The sequence below is a fragment of the Anomaloglossus baeobatrachus genome, chromosome 2 (genome assembly GCF_048569485.1).
Source record: "Anomaloglossus baeobatrachus isolate aAnoBae1 chromosome 2, aAnoBae1.hap1, whole genome shotgun sequence".
In the NCBI taxonomy this organism is placed as follows: Eukaryota; Metazoa; Chordata; class Amphibia; order Anura; family Aromobatidae; genus Anomaloglossus; species Anomaloglossus baeobatrachus.
This window is the reverse complement of record NC_134354.1, coordinates 510,586,343-510,609,710: the sequence shown is the minus strand read 5'-3', so window position 1 is coordinate 510,609,710 and position 23,368 is coordinate 510,586,343. Positions and strand designations below refer to the sequence as shown.

The following is a 23,368-nucleotide window of genomic DNA, read 5'->3' as shown; positions in this document are numbered from 1 at the left end:
GTCTGACCTCCTTCGCACAAAGCAAAAAACTGAGGAGCCCGTGGGAGCACGGGGGGTGTATAGGCAGAAGGGGAGGGGCTTAACACTTTTTAGTGTAATACTTTGTGCGGCCTCCGGAGGCATAGCCTATACACCCAATTGTCTGGGTCTCCCAATAGAGCGACAAAGAAAAATGTGCATCTAAACCAGTAATAGGATTAACAAAATGATGTTCCAGAATGCGATGGCATGATTTATATTTTAATAAATGTAACATTTTGTTAAAGAATAAACATGGATTGTTGTTCATGGGAAAATATAAGACATCCCCTGAAAATAAGTCCCAGCACATTTTTCGGAGAAAAAACATAAATAATATAAGACCCTTTCTTATTTTCGGGAAAACACTATATATAATACCCACGGGGAAAGCCTACCCTGGAATATATAATACATAGGGACAGTGTACACCTTTATAAAATGCACAAAAATATTTTGCTCTTTGGCTAATAGGGATATCACTGAACACATATTGGACATCTGTCAAAATTCATGAAGGGACAGCTGTTCATCTCAATGCTGTCAGTAACTGGTAAGTGACAAAACAATCACTGATCTCGGGGAGACCAACTAGAGAAAACACTGCAGGCAAAGGCGCTCAACACAGTGAAATCCTATGTGCATTGCCCCCTGGGAAGTATGCAAATCTAAAAAGATCCGTGGAGCCTCAGTTAGGAGCCTCGACACAGAAAATAGCCAGATATCCCTCTGGAAGGACCTAGCCAAGGAGTGGCTGTTTTTAAGGAGACTGGCTACCAGCAGTGTTTTCTCTGGCTGGTCTCCCCAAGATCAGTGATTGTTTTGTCTTGTTGGTCTACTAGGCATTGCTCCCACCTGTCCAGAATCCTACTCCACACTGATGAGGGGCAATACCCCGAAACAGCTGTCTGTGGATGGATACCTGGCCTTGGTATTTACCATGTCATATCTTTAAACTCGTCAAAGAGTTAGATATTGACTAAATAGGCCACTTAATATGGTGGTCTCCTTAACAAAAGCCACTCCTTGGCTAGGTCCTTCCTGGAGAGATATCTGGCTATTTTCTGTGTTGAGACTCCTAACAGAGGCTCCACAGATCTTTTTAGATTTAGTTACTGGTAAGTGGAAAGAGGAGCAGGAAGGGCTCGTAATGACTACATAGGCTACAATAACTGGGAGTCTGTTTTATTCTGTGATTGCATCTATTAGTCAGATAGTCCAATATTTATTGTGCGGTCCGGGCTAATATAGATCCACTTAAAATTCTCACTGCAGTCATGACCTCCATGTGCACTGTCAGTACAAAAGAACTGTCACACAGAAAATACATTATTAAAACAGATTACACAAATCTTAGAAGGATTGTCCCCTATCAGAAAACCTTTCCTGCGATATACAGCTCATTGCTAGCTAAACACTGATATTATTCACCCTCTCCGGGTCCAGTGCAAAGCCTTCACTGCTGCCCCAGTGGCTATTCCTTGGATTCAGCGCTGAGCCTCTGTAACTGCCACAATGTCTATTCCTTGGGTTCAGTGCTGAGGTCACATGGACATGGCTGCAGCCAATCAGTGAGCCCTGATCATGTATTCAGCACAAGACACTCAGCGCTGTTACTGATTGGTGGCTGCAACTAAGTCCATGTGACTTCAGAACTGGACCCAAGGAATATACACCGCGGCAGCGGCTCAGCGCTGGACAAAAGAAATACACACCGCGGCAGCGACTCAGCTCTGGACCCAAGGAATAGACACTGAACGGAGGCTCAGCGCTGGACCAAAGGAATAGACACTGAACGGAGGCTCAGCGGTGGACCCAAGGAATAGACACTAAACGGAGGCTCAGCGCTAGACCCAAGGAATAGACACTGAACGGAGGCTCAGCACTGGACCCAAGGAATAGACACTAAACGGAGGCTCAGCGCTGGACCCAAGGAATAGACACTGAACGGAGGCTCAGCACTGGACCCAAGGAATAGACACTGAACGGAGGCTCAGCACTGGACCCAAGGAATAGACACTGAAAGGCGGCTCAGCGCTAGACCCAAGGAATAGACACTGAACGGAGGCTCAGCGCTGGACCCAAGGAATAGACACTGAACGGAAGCTCAGCGCTGGACCCAAGGAATAGACACTGAACGGAGGCTCAGCGCTGGACCCAAGGAATAGACACTGAACAGAGGCTCAGCGCTAGACCCAAGGAATAGACACTGAACAGAGGCTCAGCGCTGGACCCAAGGAATAGACACTGAACGGAGGCTCAGCGCTGGACCCAAGGAATAGACACTGAACGGAGGCTCAGCACTGGACCCAAGGAATAGACACTGAACGGAGGCTCAGCACTGGACCCAAGGAATAGACACTGAACGGAGGCTCAGCACTGGACCCAAGGAATAGACACTGAACGAAGGCTCAGCGCTGGACCCAAGGAATAGACACTGAACAGAGGCTCAGCGCTGGACCCAAGGAATAGACACTGAACGGAGGCTCAGCGCTGGACCCAAGGAATAGACACTGAACGGAGGCTCAGCGCTAGACCCAAGGAATAGACACTGAACGGAGGCTCAGCACTGGACCCAAGGAATAGACACTGAACGGAGGCTCAGCGCTGGACCCAAGGAATAGACACTGAACGGAGGCTCAGCGCTAGACCCAAGGAATAGACACTGAACGGAGGCTCAGCACTGGACCCAAGGAATAGACACTGAACAGAGGCTCAGCGCTAGACCCAAGGAATAGACACTGAACGGAGGCTCAGCGCTAGACCCAAGGAATAGACACTGAACGGAGGCTCAGCACTGGACCCAAGGAATAGACACTGAACAGAGGCTCAGCGCTAGACCCAAGGAATAGACACTGAACGGAGGCTCAGCGCTGGACCCAAGGAATAGACACTGAACGGAAGCTCAGCGCTGGACCCAAGGAATAGACACTGAACGGAGGCTCAGCGCTGGACCCAAGGAATAGACACTGAACAGAGGCTCAGCGCTAGACCCAAGGAATAGACACTGAACAGAGGCTCAGCGCTGGACCCAAGGAATAGACACTGAACGGAGGCTCAGCGCTGGACCCAAGGAATAGACACTGAACGGAGGCTCAGCACTGGACCCAAGGAATAGACACTGAACGGAGGCTCAGCACTGGACCCAAGGAATAGACACTGAACGGAGGCTCAGCACTGGACCCAAGGAATAGACACTGAACGAAGGCTCAGCGCTGGACCCAAGGAATAGACACTGAACAGAGGCTCAGCGCTGGACCCAAGGAATAGACACTGAACGGAGGCTCAGCGCTGGACCCAAGGAATAGACACTGAACGGAGGCTCAGCGCTAGACCCAAGGAATAGACACTGAACGGAGGCTCAGCACTGGACCCAAGGAATAGACACTGAACAGAGGCTCAGCGCTAGACCCAAGGAATAGACACTGAGCGGAGGCTCAGCGCTAGACCCAAGGAATAGACACTGAACGGAGGCTCAGCGCTAGACCCAAGGAATAGGAACTGAACGGAGGCTCAGCGCTAGACCCAAGGAATAGACACTGAACGGAGGCTCAGCACTAGACCCAAGGAATAGACACTGAACGGAGGCTCAGCACTAGACCCAAGGAATAGACACTGAACGGAGGCTCAGCACTAGACCCAAGGAATACACACTGAACGGAGGCTCAGCACTAGACCCAAGGAATAGACACTGAACGGAGGCTCAGCACTAGACCCAAGGAATAGACACTGAACGGAGGCTCAGCACTAGACCCAAGGAATAGACACTGAACGGAGGCTCAGCGCTAGACCCAAGGAATACACACTGAACGGAGGCTCAGCGCTGGACCCGAGGAGGCACAATAAGGGGTCTGATAGAGGAGAAACCCTTAGTGACGCAGGCCATGCTTACCACATTAATTCTACCACCAGGTGAGGACAATGGTGAGGACTCCCTTTTCTGTTTATCCATCATGATTACTCGAGCCCTGCAACATAAACAGGAGAATATATTACTTCTAGCCACACATTACAGACGGCTGCACAACACTAAGGATACTGCACATCCGCAGTCTCATCACTCCTCCGCATGAGCAGGGGTCCGGGGGCACAACACATCGCCACACTGGTTACTATGGTGACAACGACCCCAGCAGTAAGACGAGGGCTACAAAGGACGGCGGCACAGGCTTGTATTCCTTGTGCACGAGTCACGACTATTGCGATACACAGAGACCAGTGACCGCCTCCACAGGTTATACATACACCGCGGGGCTCTACACCACGTCCATCCGCGCCGCAACACATAAAGGTGACGTCACAACTTTCAGGGACGAATGCGTCTGTACGTAATTTGACAACAGAATAAATGTCAGTGCCCACAGCACAAGTGCAGCGCCCTGCCCAAGATGGAGGCACTGCCCACCACTCAGCTGCGGTGTTTGCGGAAGTGACGTCAAAAGCGACGTCATTAAACTGGTCTCGTGACCTGCAGTGCACTCCGGTCACGTGACTGTAGCGCCGCCCCCAGAGAAGTCAGGTATTGTGTATAGTGGATGCTGTGTCCACATTGCGGGGCGGTATGTGATGTGTGTGTGTATTTATACACATTTCTACTTATACACACATTTCTGTATATATTTATACACACAGAGGCCCTGCCGTGCAATGGTAGAAAATCCCAGCTGCTTTGGAGGTAGAAAGCGCCCTCTTCACAAGCTGCACCAATGACATATCTGCTCCTCTTTAGGTATATATATATTACACACTGTATATAAGGTATTTGGAGGGAGAGAGATTGTGAAGTGAGACGTCAGCAGAGCACCTCCTGTGTGTGTCATATATATATTTATACAGCCGAGTGTATGTCCGCTAAAGGAATCCGCACCTCGCATTTACAATCACGACATTTTGCACAGACACTCCTTGTGACTCGAAACGTCATAGACCAGTCATGGCGTAACCTTTCACAGGCCGAGTGCCCAAACTGTAGCCCTAACTCCATTTTTTTTCCCGAAGTGCCAACCAATCCTATTATGTAAATAATTGATTGTAACCTTACCTTTGCAGTTTTCTCTTCTCTTCAGCAGGGGGCATCACGCTCATGCTTACCACACATTGAAGCTGAGCCCCTGCCCTTTCCAGACACAGCAGTTGGATTGATCTTTCTGGAAAAAATTGCAGCATATTAGACAGAGGTTTTAGCCTGGAATGCAATCAGATGTCACCCTGTAATCCACATCCACATTTCAAAGTCTGAACATCCTGAAATCCCATAAAGACGTAGGAGTTGCTCCCCTCCCCCTTCATTATGTAGTTATCCCCTTCCTGGGCCACTTCCTGGTAAACATGTCCCCCATCCTGATATATATTTCCTACATTGTGGTATATTTGTCCACATCATGGCCCCATCCTGGTAAATGTACCCCATTCCTGGTAAATGTACCCCATCCCAGAATATTCCCCATCCTGGTAAATGTACCCCATTCCTGGTAAATGTACCCCATTATTGTAAATGTATCCCATCCTGGCATGTTCCCCCATGCTGTTAAATGACCCCATCCTGGTAAATGTAACTCATCCAGGCATGTTCCCTTATCCTGGTAAATGTCCCATTTCCTGGTAAATGTCCCCCATCCTGATAAATGTCACCCTTCCTGCTAAATGTTCCCCATCCTGGCATTTTTCCTCATCCTGGCATGTTCATGTTCCCCCTATCCTGGCATGTTTCCCCCCATCCTTTCATGTTTCACCCCCATTCTGGTAAATGTATCCCCCATACTGGTAAATGTACCCCTCCCTGGCATGTTCCCCTTCCTACTAAATGTACCCCATCCTTGCATGTTTCCCCCCCATCCTTGCAGCCATGCCCCTGCCCCCCATCCTTGCAGCCATGTCCCCTGCCCCCCATCCTTGCAGCCATGTCCCCTGCCCCCCATCCTTGCAGCCATGTCCCCTGCCCCCCATCCTTGCAGCCATGTCCCCTGCCCCCCATCCTTGCAGCCATGTCCCCTGCCCCCCATCCTTGCAGCCATGTCCCCCCCCATCCTTGCAGCCATGTTTCCCCCCCATCCTTGCAGCCATGTTTCCGCCCCATCTTTGCAAGTTTCTCTTCATCTTTGCACGTTTCTCTCCATCTTTGCACGTTTCCCCCCCATCCTTGCAGCCATATTTGCCCCGTGCTCTGTCTGCCTGCCCCGTGCTCTGTCTGCCTGCCCCGTGCTCTGTCTGCCTGCCCCGTGCTCCCATGTTTGCCCCGTGCTCCCATGTTTGCCCCGTGCTCCCATGTTTGCCCCGTGCTCCCATGTGTGCCCCGTGCTCCCATGTTTGCCCCGTGCTGGCTCTGTCCCCCCACACCTTAGCACAGCCGCACACAGCTTAAAATTAAAAAAAAAAACCTCACCTTCTAGCACCCGCTCCACCGCGCGGCCACAAGACGCCGGCGCCGCCTACTGACGCTCCTCTGTCTCCTAGGCAACAGGCCTGCGGCCCAGGAGAGGAGGTGTGTCAGAGGGAGGAGAAATGTCTCCTCTGCTAAACACCAGCGATCACATCGGCAGTTCATAGTGGCTCAGTGTGGCGACAGCACGCGTCCCAGCACAAAGGGCTCTGTGTGCCCAGTCTGGCACGCGTGCCATAGGTTCGCCATCACTGTCATAGACTATGTTTTGAGAGGAAAATTTAACCCCACGCTTTACAGTTACTCTCGAAAAAACCTGCCTCCATTAATGTATTGGAGCTGGGAGCTACAGCTTATTAATAGCAGCTGTGATTGGTTGCTATAGGATCACAGGACATTCATAGTATAAGAAGCTTATGTGTGAGGTAATAAGATGTCGGTGGGGAGACGGATAGCGAGAGACAGAAAGAGACAGACATAGGCACAGATAGAGTTAGAGGCAGACTGGGAAAGAGAGACAGACAGGGAAAGAGACAGTTACTATCCCGAGTAACGCCCGTGTACTGCAGCTAATATATATTAGACACACACAGCACTGTAAAGTTCTAGCCCCAGGGAAACTTACAACTCATCAACCCTCTAATCACAGGCTCCACATTATAAGCGCCTTTGATTGGCTGACCCTGGAGGCGGTACCAGTGGCCGCCATGCTCCGGAGCCACAAGCTGCAACAGAAGGCTGAAATAAGGTGGAAAGTGCGGCCTCGCTTGTGGAAAGTTTGTAAGGCTATTTGCGCACGCTGCATTTTTTGTCCCATTTTTTTTGGTGCAGTTTTGATTTCAGAAAGTTCTCACTTTTGACTTCCCAGCAATGTCTATGAGAATTCAGATTTGCTGTGCGCAAGTTGCAGTTTTCTTTGTCTGCAGTCCATTTGTCACAAACTTTTGATAAAAAAACCTGCAGCATGTTCTATCGTCTTACGTTTTTGGTAGCTTCTCCTGAGAAAAACGCATCAAAAACACATGGTGAAAAACGCACTTCAATTTTTACATTTCCAGGCTCTCTAGGACACGGTGCAGTTTGGTTGCAGTTTTTGTGACAACAAAACTTGTGTGCGCATATAGCCTAAGAATCTTGTTTTCCAAAATCACTAATTTATGTAAATGAACATGTCTAGTAAACTAAACCTGAGCGCTGAGACGCTCCCTGCAGCATACATGGGCAGCATATGCCATACTGTATTATACCAGCCGGGTATGTATGACTGAGGCTGAGAAACGTACTGTAATAGTCACCGGTAACGAGCCTCACAGCGGACCAGCCGGATAGGCCTCTGTGGAGCACGTATCAGTGCTCAGGTTCATTTTAGGGTATGTTCACATGTGACTTTTTTTTTTTTTTTTTTTTTTTACCACAAAGATGCAGCGTTTTTGTCCCAAGGGGCAGCAAAAAAAGATGCCCAGTTTGGACAGCAAAATTGAAATCTCATAGACTTTGCTGAGGGAAGGAAATGCATGCATTTAGGTGCATCTCTGTGATCTCAAAAATGCACCAAAAGATGCCCTGTGTGAACTGCCATTGTCAGTCACTGACAGCCACATTGCTATGATGCGACGGCCTGTGCACTCATGCAACTGCTCCCATCAGCCTCCCCGAATGAGGTTGCAGGGCTTCACAGAATGTCATTTGCATCTTTATATCACAGTGGTATTCCAGTATGTGGATCAATATGATCGCAGGTTCAAATCCTCTAAGAAACTAAACAATAAAGGAAAAATATGTTTCAAAAGAAAAAATGGTGGACAAAGGACTTTCATTAGTTGTTTGGGCCTCTCCCCTTCTTCCGGACCCTCTGAAGACGCTTTACACACTATGTAAAGGCACACATTTCTCCATTATTGTCAGTAATTGCCACCATAGCTAGGGAATATCTGTGCCATCTGCCACCAGACACTACTGCTTGAACCACACCTCTTGCACAGAGGTGCTACTCTCCCTGCCTCCTGAACACTGGTCCGTGCTGCGCTCACTGCCTCCTGAACACTGGTCCGTGCTACTCTCCCTGCCTCCTGAACACTGGTCCGTGCTGCGCTCCCTGCCTCCTGAACACTGGTCCGTGCTACTCTCCCTGCCTCCTGAACACTGGTCCGTGCTGCGCTCACTGCCTCCTGAACACTGGTCCGTGCTACTCTCCCTGCCTCCTGAACACTGGTTCGTGTGGTGAAGTCTCCACCATAGACAGGCGACTTATCTCATTATTGTGCCATTTTTCAATGCAGTAAATGGCGTGATATACAATTACTGCTCTGGTACAGGGTTGTTCCCATCATAGCAAGCTATCTCCTAGCCACTGACCCCTAGCACCCCACTAATCCTGAGAATAGAAATCTAAAATGCCCCATTAGATTGGGGCGGAGGCCATACATTACCAGCAGCATCATTCAATGCATGTGGGATTGTCATTGTGCCACTGAAAAAGATGTGTGTGTGTGTGTGTGGCCACTGCTGTATGCATTGTCTGTACGTCTGGCAGAGTATAGCACTCAGCTATCTACAACAGTTCCATAGAAATTGAATGGAGCCATGCACATCTTCTCTATGGCAATATCACAGACATTGAATGATGTGATCAAACATGTATGGCCTCCGCTCCAATCTAATGGGGTATTTCAGATTTCTCGGGATCAGTGGGGTCCCAGTGCTAAGCTAAACTTACTGATTGGATGCAGTGGTTCTGATGTGACGTCAGCACTGCAGCCAATAAGTAAGTGAGCTCGGAAGTTCATGCCTTGAGCTTGGCAGAGCTCAGTTATTGACTGCACTGCTTTGGATGTGACGTCAGCTGAAGACAATACCGGTTACCTTGTGCAACAGCGGAGACTCTGCTGTGGACCGGGGAACGGTGAGTAAAGTACATTTTCTTTAACTTATTTTTTTTTGTTTGTTTTAAAACTACCTGCAGCTTGGGAGACATTTTTTTTTTTCTGAAACTGGAAAATGCCTACAAGCATACATAGTTTATTACTGGGTAACAGATATTAGCTTCTTATTTCTTTGTCGCTCCATTGGGAGACCCAGACAATTGGGGTGTATAGCTTCTCCCTCTGGAGGCCACACAAAGTATTACACTTTTTAAAAAAGTGTAACCCCTCCCCTCTGCCTATACACCCTCCCGTGGACCACGGGCTCCTCAGTTTTATGCTTTGTGTGGAAGGAGGCACACATCCACTCATGCATTCTCATACATAGTTATGACGAATGGAAGAAAAGAGGACCCCGATGGGGTCCCCAGCATGTTCCCTTCTCACCCCACTATGTCGGCGGTGTTGTTAAGGTTGAGGTACCCATTGCGGGTACGGAGGCTGGAGCCACATGCCGTCTCCTTCACCATCCCTTATGCGGCTCTGGGAGAAGTGGGATCCTAAGCGGTCATCTACGTGCTGGGACCGTGCTCCATCCGCAGCCCCTGGTGGAACCTGCCGAACCGGAGCTTCTTCACCCCCAGGGACTGGGCCCTGCAACTTGGAGGTACTCTGTGTCCCCATGTGGGGACTGTACAGGGAGGGAGGTCGCACCTTCTCCCCGGAAGCCGCGGTAGTTCCGTCCGTTGTTCTTTTCGGCGGACTTCCGCGCCGACCGTGCCTGCTTGTCGGGCACGGCCTTAAATTTAGTCCCCGGCTTCGCCGCGGCCTAGTCGCGCAAAATCCCGCCCCCGGGCCTGTCTGTCAGGGGTAAGGGCGGGATTACCGACATGACGTCGGCTTTGAGGGCTGGAGCATCTTTACATGTCTCCCCCCCACCCTCATTGACCACTTTGGGGACTCCAGATTCCCGCTCTTTGCTGGAGCCGCCCTCGGCCCCACACCCCCCCTGAGAGCTCCGGCGGCCATTTTCAGCATTCTGCCGGTGGATGCTACTCAGTCGTCAAGCCTTCCAGGAAGTCCGGCGGATTCTGCAGTGGGTGGAAGATACAGACTCCACCATCTCCGCAGTTCACATCCCGGGCGTAGAAAACTGGGAAGCAGATTTTCTCAGTCGTCAAGGCATGGACGCGGGGGAATGGTCTCTTCACCCAGACGTGTTTCGAGAGATCTGTCGCCGCTAGGGAACGCCGGACGTCGATCTCAGGCACGGTCTCAGGATCACAGAGCTCTGGCAGCGGACGCTTTGGTCCATGATTGGTCGCAGTTTCGACTGCCATACGTGTTTCCCCCTCTGGCGATGCTGCCCAGGGTACTACGCAAGATCCGGTCCGAATGCCATCGCGCCATTCTCGTCGCTCCAGACTGGCCGAGGCGGTCGTGGTATCCGGATCTGTGGCATCTCACGGTGAGTCAACCGTGGGCACTTCCAGATCGCCCAGACTTGCTGTCACAAGGCCCGTTTTTCCATCTGAATTCTGTGGCCCTCAACCTGACTGTGTGGCCATTGAGTCCTGGCTCCTAGCGTCTTCAGGGTTATCTCAGGATGTCATTGCCACCATGAGACAAGCCAGGAAACCAACGTCCGCCAAGATCTATCACAGGACTTGGCAAATCTTCTTATCCTGGTGCTCTGATAACGGTGTTCCTACATGGCCGTTTGCATTACCCACATTTCTTTCATTCCTACAATCTGGAATGGACAAGGGTTTGTCCCTCGGCTCTCTCAAGGGCCAAGTGTCGGCGCTCTCCGTGTTTTTTCAAACGCGTTTAGCCAGGCTTCCGCAGATCCGCACGTTCCTGCAGGGGGTTTGCCACATGGTTCCACCTTACAAACGTCCGTTGGAACCTTGGGATCTTAACAGGGTCCTGACGGCTCTTCAAAAGCCGCCTTTTGAGCCGCTGCGGAATGTGTCTCTCTTCCGTCTTTCTCAGAAGGTGGCCTTCCTGGTGGCAGTCACATCACTTCGGAGAGTGTCCGAGCTTGCAGCGCTGTCATGCAAAGCTCCCTTCCTGGTTTTCCACCAGGATAAGGTGGTTCTGCGTCCTGTCCCGGAATTTCTCCCTAAGGTGGTATCCCCTTTTCATCTAAATCAGGATATCTCCTTGCCTTCCTTTTGCCCTAATCCAATTCACCAGTGTGAAAAGGATTTGCACTCTTTGGATCTTGTGAGAGCACTCCGGTTCTACGTGTCTCGCACGGCGCCCCTGCGCTGTTCAGACGCGCTCTTTGTCCTTGTCGCTGGCCAGCGTAAGGGCTCTCAGGCCTCCAAGTCAACCTTGGCTCGGTGGATCAAGGAACCGATTCTCGAGGCCTACAGTACTTCTGGGCTTCCGCCCCCTTCAGGGTTGAAAGCCCATTCTACCAGAGCCGTAGGTGCGTCCTGGGCATTGCGGCACCGGGCGACGGCTCAGCAGGTGTGTCAGGCAGCTACGTGGTCAAGTCTGCACACTTTCACGAAGCACTATCAAGTGCATACCTATGCTTCGGCAGACGCCATTCTAGGTAGGCGAGCCCTCCAGGCGGCGGTTGCCCACCTGTAAGAGGGGGCCGTTTTCGGCTCTTTTTATTGAGGTATTGCTTTACCCACCCAAGGACTGCTCTTGGACGTCCCAATTGTCTGGGTCTCCCAATGGAGCGACAAAGAAAAAGGGAATTTTGTTTACTTACCGTAAATTCCTTTTCTTCTAGCTCCTATTGGGAGACCCAGCACCCGCCCCTGTGCCCTTCGGGCTGGTTGTTCTTTTGTGTACACATGTTGTTGATGTTGATTTGTTCTTTGGGTTCATGGTCTTCAGTTCTCCGAACATCCTTCGGATTGAATTTACCATAGACCAATTATAAGTTTTCTCCTTCCTGCTTTTGCACCAAACTGAGGAGCCCGTGGTCCATGGGAGGGTGTATAGGCAGAGGGGAGGGGTTACACTTTTTTAAAAAGTGTAATACTTTGTGTGGCCTCCAGAGGCAGAAGCTATACACCCAATTGTCTGGGTCTCCCAATAGGAGCTAGAAGAAAAGGAATTTACGGTAAGTAAACAAAATTCCCTTTTTTTCCCTTTCATGTTTTCTGTCTGAATATTTTAGAAATAAGTATTAGGCTGCTTTCACACTACGTCTTTTTAACATGCGTCCTGAACGTTTTTTTGCTGCAAAAGCGGATCCTGCTTTTACAGCAAAAAATGCATGCAAACGCATGTCTTTTATTTTGCAGGATCCTGTCACTGGATGTTTAGGGGCGGGCATTGGAGTCATGTGATCAGGAGTGAGGGGAACTAAACGTGCCAGACTGGGAGCCGGCATCTGACAGCTGCGAGGCTCGTAACCAAGGTAAACATCGGGTATACTTGCTTGGATACCCAATATTTACTTTGGTTACAAGCGTCTGCAGCTGCTAGGAGCCGGGCTCCCTGCACACGTTACCAACGTAAACATCGGGTAACTAAGATAAGTGGTTACCCGATATTTACCTTGGTTACGAGTGTCCGCAGCTCTCAGGTGGGGGAGAGGGAGGGGGAGAGACAGAGAGAGAGGAGGAGAGAGACAGAGATGTAGGAGAGAGAGAGACGTTTTTGAAAGATGTTAAAAAACTGCAAGTCGCTGGATCCTCACTATAACGCATGCAAACGCAGGTGAACGCATGTTAACGCGAGTCCATTGCAAATGCATTGAAATGAAAACGCATTTGCACTGGATCCGTTTCTGCGTTAAAAAAACGTTCAGGACGCATGTTAAAAAGACGTAGTGTGAAAGCAGCCTTAGTTATGTAAATAACATTATAGAAGGAAGAAAGAGGAATCTAGGAGCATGACATGTCTGCTGCACAGTAATGATGCACTGATGATAAGGCCTAAGCCACACGACAAGAAAGGCTTTGTGCCCACGTGGCGTATTTTCATGCAGTTACCCTGCGTTCTGCACTGCAGTGTAACTGCATGCATCCTGCGTCCCCAGCACAATCTATGAAGATTGTGCCTAACCCATGCCCACTTGGCGTATTAGAACGCAGCGATTCGGCTGCTGCCGAAGCGCTGCGTTCTAAGAAGTGAAATGTCATTTCTTTCATGCACTCTGCATGCTGTCTATAGGGAGAGGCAGTATTCAGCGCGCACGAATCCTGCAGGCACCAGGTGCTTCAGAACGGAGCTTTTCAGCTGCGCTCTGAAGCGGACCTTGTATGCTGCGGTGCAGAGCGCACACGTGGGCACATAGCCAAAATCGGTGCGAGTGGAGTGCAATAAAACATTGCATTCCACTCGGACCAATTCTAGCCTGTGTGTCAGCACACATGAGCGATTATTTTCTCGGCCCTAATCGGACCGAGAAAACAATCACAGCATGCTGCCATTGTAATGTGAGACTTTCTCTCGCACCCATTCAAGTGAATGGGGCGAGAGAAAAATCGCGGTACACCGGTATACCACACGTGCAGAGCGAGAATCGCAATAGCCGGCTACGCAGGAGAGATGGAGAGAAATCCCTCCCTCCCCTCCTCCGTGCCGGCCCACCCCTTCTCAGCACTGGCCTGCCCCTCGCAGCTGAGGTCCGCTCGCACAGTCGGACCTCAGTAGCCGGGACATTCGCATGACACTCGGCTCTGTTGTACTGCCAGCGCGAGACGAGTGTCATGCTAGGGGATCGCAGTAATCCCCGTGTGGCCCCAGCCTAAGGCCGAGTACCAGAGTAAATAGATTGGAGTACAAAAACTGCCAACACATCCAGAAAGATAAAACTAATCGTATCTGAGATATTGTGTATATCTTTTTCTGCACAGGACATTTTATACGGGGTGCATATTGGAGACTCTGTCCCTATATGGTGCACCTAGCACCAGCCAGCCCGCCTGATTGAAGAGTATGGACATGTAATAGGCTGCTGACTGGGTTACTATGCGCCTGTAAGTGTGAACGGAGCCCTATGCAAGCCACTAGTGTGCAATTTTACCATCCAGCGATCAGCCCCTCCATATTCTGGAGTTGTGTGAGTGATTTGCTCCTCTTGCACCTGTGATACCTCCATCTATTGGGAGTTTGGCTGCACCATCTTAGTGCATTAGTTTTTCTTGGCCTAGGCAGTTCACCACTGCTTAAGGCTATGTTCACATTTCCATTGTTTAGGATCAGTCACAATCCGCCGCTCTGATAAACAACGCAATCTGTTTGGCGGATTCCGTTGTTTCCCATAAACCTGTATGAGCGGCGGATTGTGACTGATGGCAATGCGTTCCATCCGCCACGCGGCACAACAGTCGTTTACTGACTGACCGTTTGGTGGGAGGGACGCAGCATGCAACGTTTTTTGTTGCGGCAAAAAAAACGCACCCCGCAGAATTCCGTTGGAATCCGTCAGGAGGCATAATCTAAGTCTATGGTGCAGGATTCCGTTATCCTGTGTCACGCAACGGATTCCAGTGCAGGAATCATCACGTTTTACTGAGCATGCACAGCATGTCCAGCAAAACGTCCGAAATCAGTTCCTCCCTCTCTCTCTCCCCCCCACGCAGTTTTTAAACTGAATTGATCGCCCGGCGGCCGGCTTTCGAGGGCGATCAGCTGATCACCCGGCGGCCGGCTTTTCATTGCGATCGGCTGATCGGTTTTTGAGAGTGATCAGCTGAACTCCCAGCGGGTGGCTTTTCAGAGCGATCAGCTGATCGTTCTCTCTCTCTCTCAATGGAATCCGCTTTCTTTTTTGTACAACGCATCAGTCACAAGCGTTAAGCAATGCAGGTGACTGATGCAAAAAAACGGAAATGTGAACATAGCCTTATCCTGCTGTGAGTATTCTAAATTGTGGAGGATATTTAGTCCTCTTTTTGCTGCTTTTCGAATCACTGGTTACACCCTTATCTTAATGATCTGGTTATCAGCCACAACCCTTAGGCCGGAGTCACACTTGCGCGTATCTCGCGAGAGTCTCGCATTGCATCACCCGGCATGGCCTGATGCTCTTCGGACAGGAGCGTCTCAGCTGCATAGAAATACATGCAGCCGACCCGCTCCTGTCAGGAAACTGTGCGGCCGTGACGGGTGATGCGCGTATCTCGTGAGAGTCTCGCATTGTAAGTGTGACTCCGACCTTAGTGACTATCTTGCAGCGCAGGATTAATGTGTAATGTATCCAAAATAAGGCAGGGTTCAGACAGATGATGCAAAAATCAACCAGCCTGCATCGCAGGTGAGAGTAGATGCGGTCTGCAATTACATGTTCTATTCTGGTCTGTAATGCCAAATACTGTACAATATTATGACACTTGTACCTGAGAGTTGTGTGGAAAATACTGATGTACATTAAAAGGAACCTGTCAGGAGGATTTTACTTTTGGTTTCTCTGTATAGATTCTTGTTTACCAATCCAAATACTTTTTTTTAATATATATAATATAAATCCATTGCCCCAGTGCAATTAATCGTGCCTTAAAATTGTTTGCAAATTCGCAACAAGTGCATTAGGAGTGTCCATATTTGTACTCTTAACAGTGCACTTCTAACCTAATTTGCATATGATTTCAGTGCTTTGATTTCTCAACAAATATCCTCATTTTTAAGGAGAACTTGTCACCTTATTAATGTGAAGGTAAATAGTGGTTGCCCGGCCTTACTAATAGTGTGGCTACTGGAAGAATATGAAATTCTATCTTTCCTGGAAAGCTGGCTTTAATTATGAGAGCATGCATGAAGTGGCTACAGTCAGCTATCACTCTATTGTGAATGGCGGTTGTAAGCTTGCCCCTGCACTTTGACAGCTGGCTCTGCAATGGATCTGTGCAGAGCGAGCTGTCAATCATAGTGCGGAGGCATGCTAAGAGCTGCGCTTCCACTATAGTGAGTGGTGCAGTAAGGGATGACTGTAATTGCTGCACTGCCCCTATGACTGAAAGCTGGCAGCTTCTGGGAGGTAATTTAGTTTTTGTCTCCTGGTATCCACACTTTCAGAAAGACGGCTAGGCAGTATTAAGAAGACAAATTCCTAACGCATGTGAATTATCTCTCTCTTTACTTAGACACAATGGAAGGACTGAGTAGTGTCACTTCAAGTCTTCAAATTCCTTTTAGCCTGGAAGACTTGCAGTTCTCTTTCAATGAGCGTGGAGAGTTGAGGCATTCAGTCACCAAAGAACCATTTGTCTACAATTACTACAAAAATGAACATGAAAGAAATCACAAACGTTACAAAATGCTTGGTGATATGATCACTCTTCATGTATATGGACTACTTGAGAAACAGCTCAACTTTGACAGAATTACCATTCCTATTGATGCCAGCGATGAAGAACCAAAGTCATTCTTCTTCATGAGTAAGGAACCATTGAGTAAGCAGAACAACTTGTTTGTACTTCTTCAAGATAAAGGGGTAATCCGAGCTGGCCAGTGGAGCCAAAAAGTCATAGTCCATCATTCTCTAGACAGAGGAACCCAGATCCCATATATTACCTCTGCTTTAAGAGACAATAGCTCAGTAATTGTTCTCAACCCCAATGACAATTTTGTGGAGATGAAGGAAGAGACCCAAGTTCTGGTCAAAAGAGAAGATGACGCTGTCTCTGTAGAAAACAGGGATGAATGTAATGTATCTAGAGATAATAAACATGCTCTCCCTAAAAGAGGTTGTAGTTCTCCAGAAGAACACACCACCTATATCTGGGATCACTTTATCTCGAGGAGTGCAGCTAAGAATGTGTCAATTATTGCACATGGGTATGGAGGCCTAGTGTTTCTGGATTTGCTTTGTAAGAAAAGCCAAGAAGTCATGAGTAAAGTGACTGCTGTGGCTTTCATAGATTCCAGACATCATGCTCAGCATCAGGCACAAACTGACCCAGAAATAGAGACTTGGATACGCTCACACTGCAGAAGCTGGGTACTGAGTGCCAAGCCTCTAGACAGACCTACTGGGTCTTTAAGAAAACAAGATTGTTTCAAGGTATCGGCTGGAACGGAAAAATGTGATCTTGCACCTTCATTTGCTCTTCAGTCTATTTTCCGATTTCTTAGCAGATCTACAAAGAGTCGTCGATCTTTAGTTCTTCCGGTACGCACAATGGTAACGAGAAGTTCTGTTAGGAAGACAATGTAATTAGCGTGTCTACACAATGGTACAGAAAGTAATACTGCTAGAAAATATAGAGTTCGGTATGTTGTGATGCATCTGTGTCCAGTCCGGTATGATTAGAGTCTCATTATTAGTTGGTTAACATGTATACTTTATTTGGAGAACACCCTAATATATACGTTAAGCTTACAACAATGGAATTAACATGATTAATATGTATTCAGCTAATAGATAGCAGCCTCTTATGGTAGATTAGATATTAAATAAATCTGCCTCTACATAATGCCAGAACGCTGTGGTATGTCTGGGCATCAGATGTATTCCTATATGTTTATGTCCAATACTAAATTGTTAAAATACCTATTTCAGATGTATGTGCCCCTAATCCCCAGCAGTAAAGGGGTATTCTTACAAACATCTGACATTCATGTATAAGAGGATTTGAAGCAGAAATCAAAGACTGACACTCTACATTGCTGATGGGCCAGCTAATCTGCATAAGGATTGATCACTTTACATAATGCTGACTAAAGGCCCCGTCACACATAACGAGATCGCTAGCGAGATCGCTGCTGAGTCACGGTTTCCGTGACGCAGTTGCGATCCCGTTAGCGATCTTGTTATGTGTGACATCTACCAGCGATCAGGCCCCTGCTGTGAGATTGCTAGTCGTTGCAGAATGGTCCAGGCCATTTTCTTCAAAGGTAATGTCCTGCTGGGCAGGACACATCGCTGTGTTGGACACTGTGTGAAAGGGTCACAGTGACTGCTGAGATCGTTATACAGGTCGCTACTGTGACCTGTATCGTTCCTGCATCATTGGTAAGGTCTGACTATGTGACATCTCACCAGCTACCTCCCAGCAACTTACCAGCGATCCCTTTCAGGTCGCATCGTTTTCGGGATCGCTGATAAGTCGTTGTGTGTGACTGGGCCTTAAGGCTGTGTGCGCACATGTGCGTATTGCATGCAGTTACGCTGCGATCTGCACTGCAGCGTAACTGCATACGTCCTGCGTCCCTAGCATAATCTATGAAGATTGTGCATGAGACGTGCGCACATGGCGTATTAGAACGCAGCGATTCGGCTGCTGCCCGAAGCGTGCGTTGTAAGAAGTGACATGTCACTTCTTTCGTGTGCTTTGCATGCTGCTTATAGGGAGAGGCAGCATGCAGAGTGCACTAATTCCGCAGGCACCAGGCGCTTCAGAACGGGGCTTTTCAGCTGCGCTCTGAAGCGTACCTTTTGTCTGCGGTGCAGAGCGCACACGTGCGCACATAGCCTCACACCTTTTCCATGCAGAACCTGCAAGAAGAATGTTACTAGATTTAAAGGTAACCAGTCACCGTGGAAAATGCTATTTACCTGCTGATATAGGATTAATCTGCAGGTAAATAACATTACAGTGCTTAAAGTGCGGCTACAGGGAGAATATGAAACTATTTCCTCCTGGCAGCCACTGGCTTTCAGTCATTAGAGGCATGTACAGAGTGACTTCAGACACCAATCACTGTGCCAGTGGTCACCAACCTTTCCTGCCATGAGTCACAGTCAGCACCCCTCTCCCCTACAGTAGTGACACCCAATACTGATATAAAGACAGTTAAAGCTTCCTCACAAAAAGCATATTGTGACTATTGTTCCCAGTGACATTACTAGTCTGATGGGCTTCGATGCAAAGTTTTGGCCTGGGATAACCCCGCCCCCCGCCCTCATCTACAAATGTTGGTCAGCTTTATGGCCCCATGTTGCCTTCTAAATCCTATAAAGACATTTGAGTTGGCCCCTCTCCCCCTTCATTATATAATAATGTCCCCCATTCTAGACTACTTCCTGGTAAATATGTCCCCCATATTGGTGTATATATATGTCTTCATCCTGGGCCCATCCTGGTATGTATGTCCCGATCCTCATATATGTCCCCCATCCTAGGGCTCATCCTGGTAAATATATCCCCATCCTGGTATATATGATCCCCATTCAGATAAACCACGATAGGAGACATACATGTCCCCATCCTTGTATATATGTCCCCCATCCTGTTATATACAGTATCTCCTACCATCATAGGCTTCATCGTAGTATGTATGTCACCCATCCCGGTATATATCTCCTATCCTGGTGTACAGTGAGGAAAATAAGTATTTGATACACTGCCGATTTTTCACGTTTTCACACCTAAGAATAGAGAGGTCTGTACGTTTTTTCGTAAGTACACTTCAACTGTGACGGACAGAATCCTGAAAAACAATCCAGAAAATCACATTGTATGATTGAGATATAGATATATACTAGCTGTAGTACCCAGGCGTTGCCCGGGATATTAACTGTCTCTCTCCCAGTCTCTGTTGGTGTGTCGCTGTCTGTCTCTTTCCTGGTTTGTCTGTTTCTATCTGTCTCAATCTCTGTATCTGTCTGTCTGTCTCTCGCTGTCTCTTTTCCAGGGCTGTCTCTCTTTTCCAGGGCTGTCTCTCTGTCTACCCTATCTTATACGAAGTTTATTTTGTTCCTATAGCAACCACTGATAGTTGCTATTTATAGCCTATAGCTCTCGGCTCCATTCAGTTTAATGGCTGTGGGATTTTGTAGCATAACTGGAAAGCATGGGGTTAAATTTTCCCACCCAAACATAGTCTATGACGTTCCCTGAGTCACATGGAGTGTTTGTGCAAAATTTCGTGATTGTACATGCGACGGTGCGGATTCCTTTAGCGGACATACACACATACACTGAGCTTTATATATTAGATATATATATATATATATATATATATATATATATATATATATATATAGAAATTTTTTATTTTAAATAGTTTGAATTTTATTGCCTGTAATAAGCATTTGATACAATAGAAATACAATTCAATATTTGGTACAGAAACGTTTGCGTTTTTGCGTGCAATTACAGGGGTCAGACGTTTCCTGTAGTTCCTGACCAAGTTTGCACACACTGCAGCAGGGATTTTGGCCCACTCTCCATACAGATTTTCTCCAGATCTTTCCGTTTTCGGGGCTGTAATTGGGTAACATTGAGTTTAAGCTCACTCCAAAGATTTTCTATTGGGTTCAGGGCTGGAGACTGGCTAGGCCACTCCAAGACCTTGAAATGCTTCTTACGAAGCCACTCCTTAGTTGACCCTGGCTGTGTGTTTTCAGACATTGTCATGCTGGAAGACCCAGCTATGACCAATCTTCAATGCTCTAACTGACGGAAGGAGTTTGTTGGCCAAAATCTCGTGATATATATGACCCCATTCATCTTCCCTTTAATACGGTGCACTCGTCCTGTCTCCTTCATAGAAAAGCACCCCCAAAGTATGTTTCCACTCCCATACTTCACGGTTGGTGGGACAGTTGTTTTGAGGTTGTACTCATCCTTCTTCTTTCTCCAAACACGGTGAGTGGAGTTGATACACAAAAAGTGCTATTTTGGTCTCATCCTACTACATGCCTCCTCTGGATCATCTAGATCAGGGGTGGGGAACCTTTTTTCTGCAGGGGCTCATTTGGAAATTGCTACCAACCTTAGGGTGCTGCAAAAAATTATAAGCTTGAAAATTACCCTAATATTTTTGGTCAAACAATTCACCCCTACTGTGGTGGCTAGAGTTGCTGCTCTCTGGTGCAGCTGTGATGTTCGGTGATATTGATCATGTTGCTTCTCACAACTTTTTTTTCCAGGTTTGTCTCTGTCTGGAACAAAGTCAACAGATTGGTAAATCATATACATCACAGGAGGGGCTGGGGGCCATATACATACATCACAGGAGGGGTTGGGGCTTAGACATCACTGGCAGGGCACGGACAGCACTGGCAGTGGCATGGACAACACTTGGGGGCACAAACAGGACTGGGGGACATGAACAGGACTGAGGGAGCACAGACAGCACTGGGGGTGGCACACAGCACTGGAGGCACTCACAGCAGCAGGAGGCTGGTACAGCAGGGAGGCAAGGAGACTCACAGCTGCGGGAGGCAGGTACAGCAAGAGGCTCACAGCAGCAGAAGGCAGGTACAGCAGGAGGCTCACAAGAGGGAGGCATACACAGTAGGGAGGCATGCACAACAGGGAGTCAGGAGGCTTACAGCAGGGAGGCATGGACAGTGGGGAGACAGGAGGCTCACAACAGCGGGAGGCAGGAGGCTCACAGAAGCGGGAGGCAAGTACAGCAGGAGGCTCACAGCAACGGGAGGCAGGTACAGCAGAGAGGCAGGAGGCACAGCAGCAGGAGTCAGGTATAGCAGGGAGGTAGGAGGCTCACACCACCGGGAGGCATGAGGCTCACAGCAGCGGAAGGCAGACACAGCAGCAGGAGGCAGATACATCAGGAGGCTCCCAGCAGGTGGGAGCATGCACAGCAGTGGGAGGCAGGTACAGCAGGGAGGCAGGAGGCTCACAGCAGGCAGGCATGCACAGCAGGGAGGCAGGATTCACACAGCACATACAGCTGGGAGGCCAGTAAACCTGCTGCTTCTCTTCTGTGGGACGGGAACGCAGCACATCTCATGCTTACCCAGCCCACAGAGTACATCTTCAGCATGCTGGCACAGGCCACACATTGTGGTTTAAAGGGTCAGCAGCCAACAACTTAGGCTGCCTCTCGACTACTGCGCTTCACAGGAATGTGCCCAGGGGCTGCATAAAAAGTAATTTCAGGCCACATACAGCCTGTGGCCGGAGGTTTCCCCACCCCTGATCTAGATGGTCATTTGCGAACTTCAAAAGGCAAGGACATGTGCTGGCATGAGCAGGTAGGACCTTGCGTGCCCTGCAGGATTTTAATCCATGATGCCATACTGTGTTACTAGCGGTAATCTTTGAGACTGTGGTCCCAGCTCTCTTCAGGTCATCGACCAGGTTCTCCCATGTAGTTCTGGGCTGATTTCTGACCTTTCTGAGAATTATCCTTACCCCATGAGGTGAGATCTTGCATGGAACCCCAGAGTAAGATTGATATTCATCTTGTGTTTCTTCCATTTTCTAATAATCGCTCCAACAGTTGTTGCTTTCTCACCAAGCTGCTTGCCTATAGGCCTGTAGCCCTTCCCAGCCTTGTGCAGGTCTACAATTTTCGTAGCTGGTGTCTTGGCCATGGTGGAGAGGTTGGAGTGTGATTGTGTGGACAAGGATCTTTTATATAGGTAACAAGTTCAAACAGGTACAATTAATACAGGTAATGAGTGCACAGTGGAAGGGCTTCTTACAGAAAATAATAACAGGTGTGTGAGTGATTTTCGCTGGTTATTAGGTGATTAAACACTTATTTCATGCAATAAAATACAAATTAATTTAAAAAGTTAAAGATTCTGTTTTTTGTTTTGTGTTTTTTTTTTTGGGGGGGGGGGGGGGGGGGCGGCGAATTCTGTCTGGCACAGTTGAAGTGTACCTACAATGAAAATTACAGACCGTTCCATTCTTTGTAGGTGGGAAAAATTGCAAAATCTGCTGTGTTTCTAGTACTTATTTTCCTCACTGTATGGTCCCCATCCTGATATATATGTCTTCACCCTGGGCCCATCCTGGTAAATATTTCCCATCCTGGTATACAGTACAGACCAAAGGTTTGGACACACCTTCTCATTCAAAGAGTTTTCTTTATTTTCAGGACTCTGAAAATTGTAGATTCACATTGAAGGCATCAAACCTATGAATTAACACATGTGGAATGAAATACTTAACAAAAAAGTGTGAAATCAACTGAAAATATGTCTTATAGGATTCTAGGTTCTTCAAAGTAGCCACCTTTTGCTTTGATTACTGCTTTGCACACTCTTCAAGAGGTAGTCACCGGAAATGGTTTTCACTTCACAGGTGTGCCCTGTCAGGTTTAATAAGTGGGATTTATTGCCTTATAAATGGGGTTAGGGCCATCAGATGTTTTGTGCAGAAGTCTGGTGGATACACAGCTGATAGTCCTACTGAATAGACTGTTAGCTGCATTTTTCTTGCCATAATACAAATTCAAAGTAAAGAAAAACGATTGGCCATCATTACTT

General features: G+C 48.2%; 2 protein-coding genes across 4 annotated transcripts in view; one reads left to right on the top strand and one right to left on the bottom strand.

Annotated features, from left to right (window-relative positions):
• SENP7 (SUMO specific peptidase 7) overlaps positions 1-4,442 on the bottom strand; it is a 168,422-nt gene extending 163,980 nt beyond the window's left edge. For both annotated transcript variants that reach the window (XM_075336527.1, XM_075336528.1), the window contains exons 1-2: positions 4,264-4,442; positions 3,911-3,986 (exon numbers count right to left, since the gene is read on the bottom strand). In XM_075336527.1, coding sequence (XP_075192642.1) covers positions 3,911-3,973 — 63 coding nt within the window. In that variant the 5' untranslated portion in view covers positions 3,974-3,986; positions 4,264-4,442. The remainder of the gene's footprint in view (positions 1-3,910; positions 3,987-4,263) is intronic.
• A 59-nt stretch (positions 4,443-4,501) lies between these two features.
• LOC142291762 (putative protein ARB2BP) lies at positions 4,502-17,660 on the top strand. Of its 2 annotated transcripts, none has more exons than XM_075336531.1 (2): positions 4,502-4,537; positions 16,320-17,660. In XM_075336531.1, the coding sequence occupies exon 2, from the start codon at positions 16,325-16,327 to the stop codon at positions 17,390-17,392; it is 1,068 nt and encodes a 355-aa protein (XP_075192646.1). In that variant the 5' UTR covers positions 4,502-4,537; positions 16,320-16,324; the 3' UTR covers positions 17,393-17,660. The 2 variants fall into 2 exon arrangements, with proteins under 2 accessions (XP_075192646.1, XP_075192645.1); XM_075336530.1 differs by lacking the exon at positions 4,502-4,537 and adding an exon at positions 4,564-4,747.
• Positions 17,661-23,368: the final 5,708 nt, after the last annotated feature.

What these genes read in the sequence shown, in the direction of transcription:
- LOC142291762 (XM_075336531.1), top strand. Translation starts at nt 16,325, where the DNA reads ATGGAAGGACTGAGTAGTGTCACTTCAAGTCTTCAAATTCCTTTTAGC.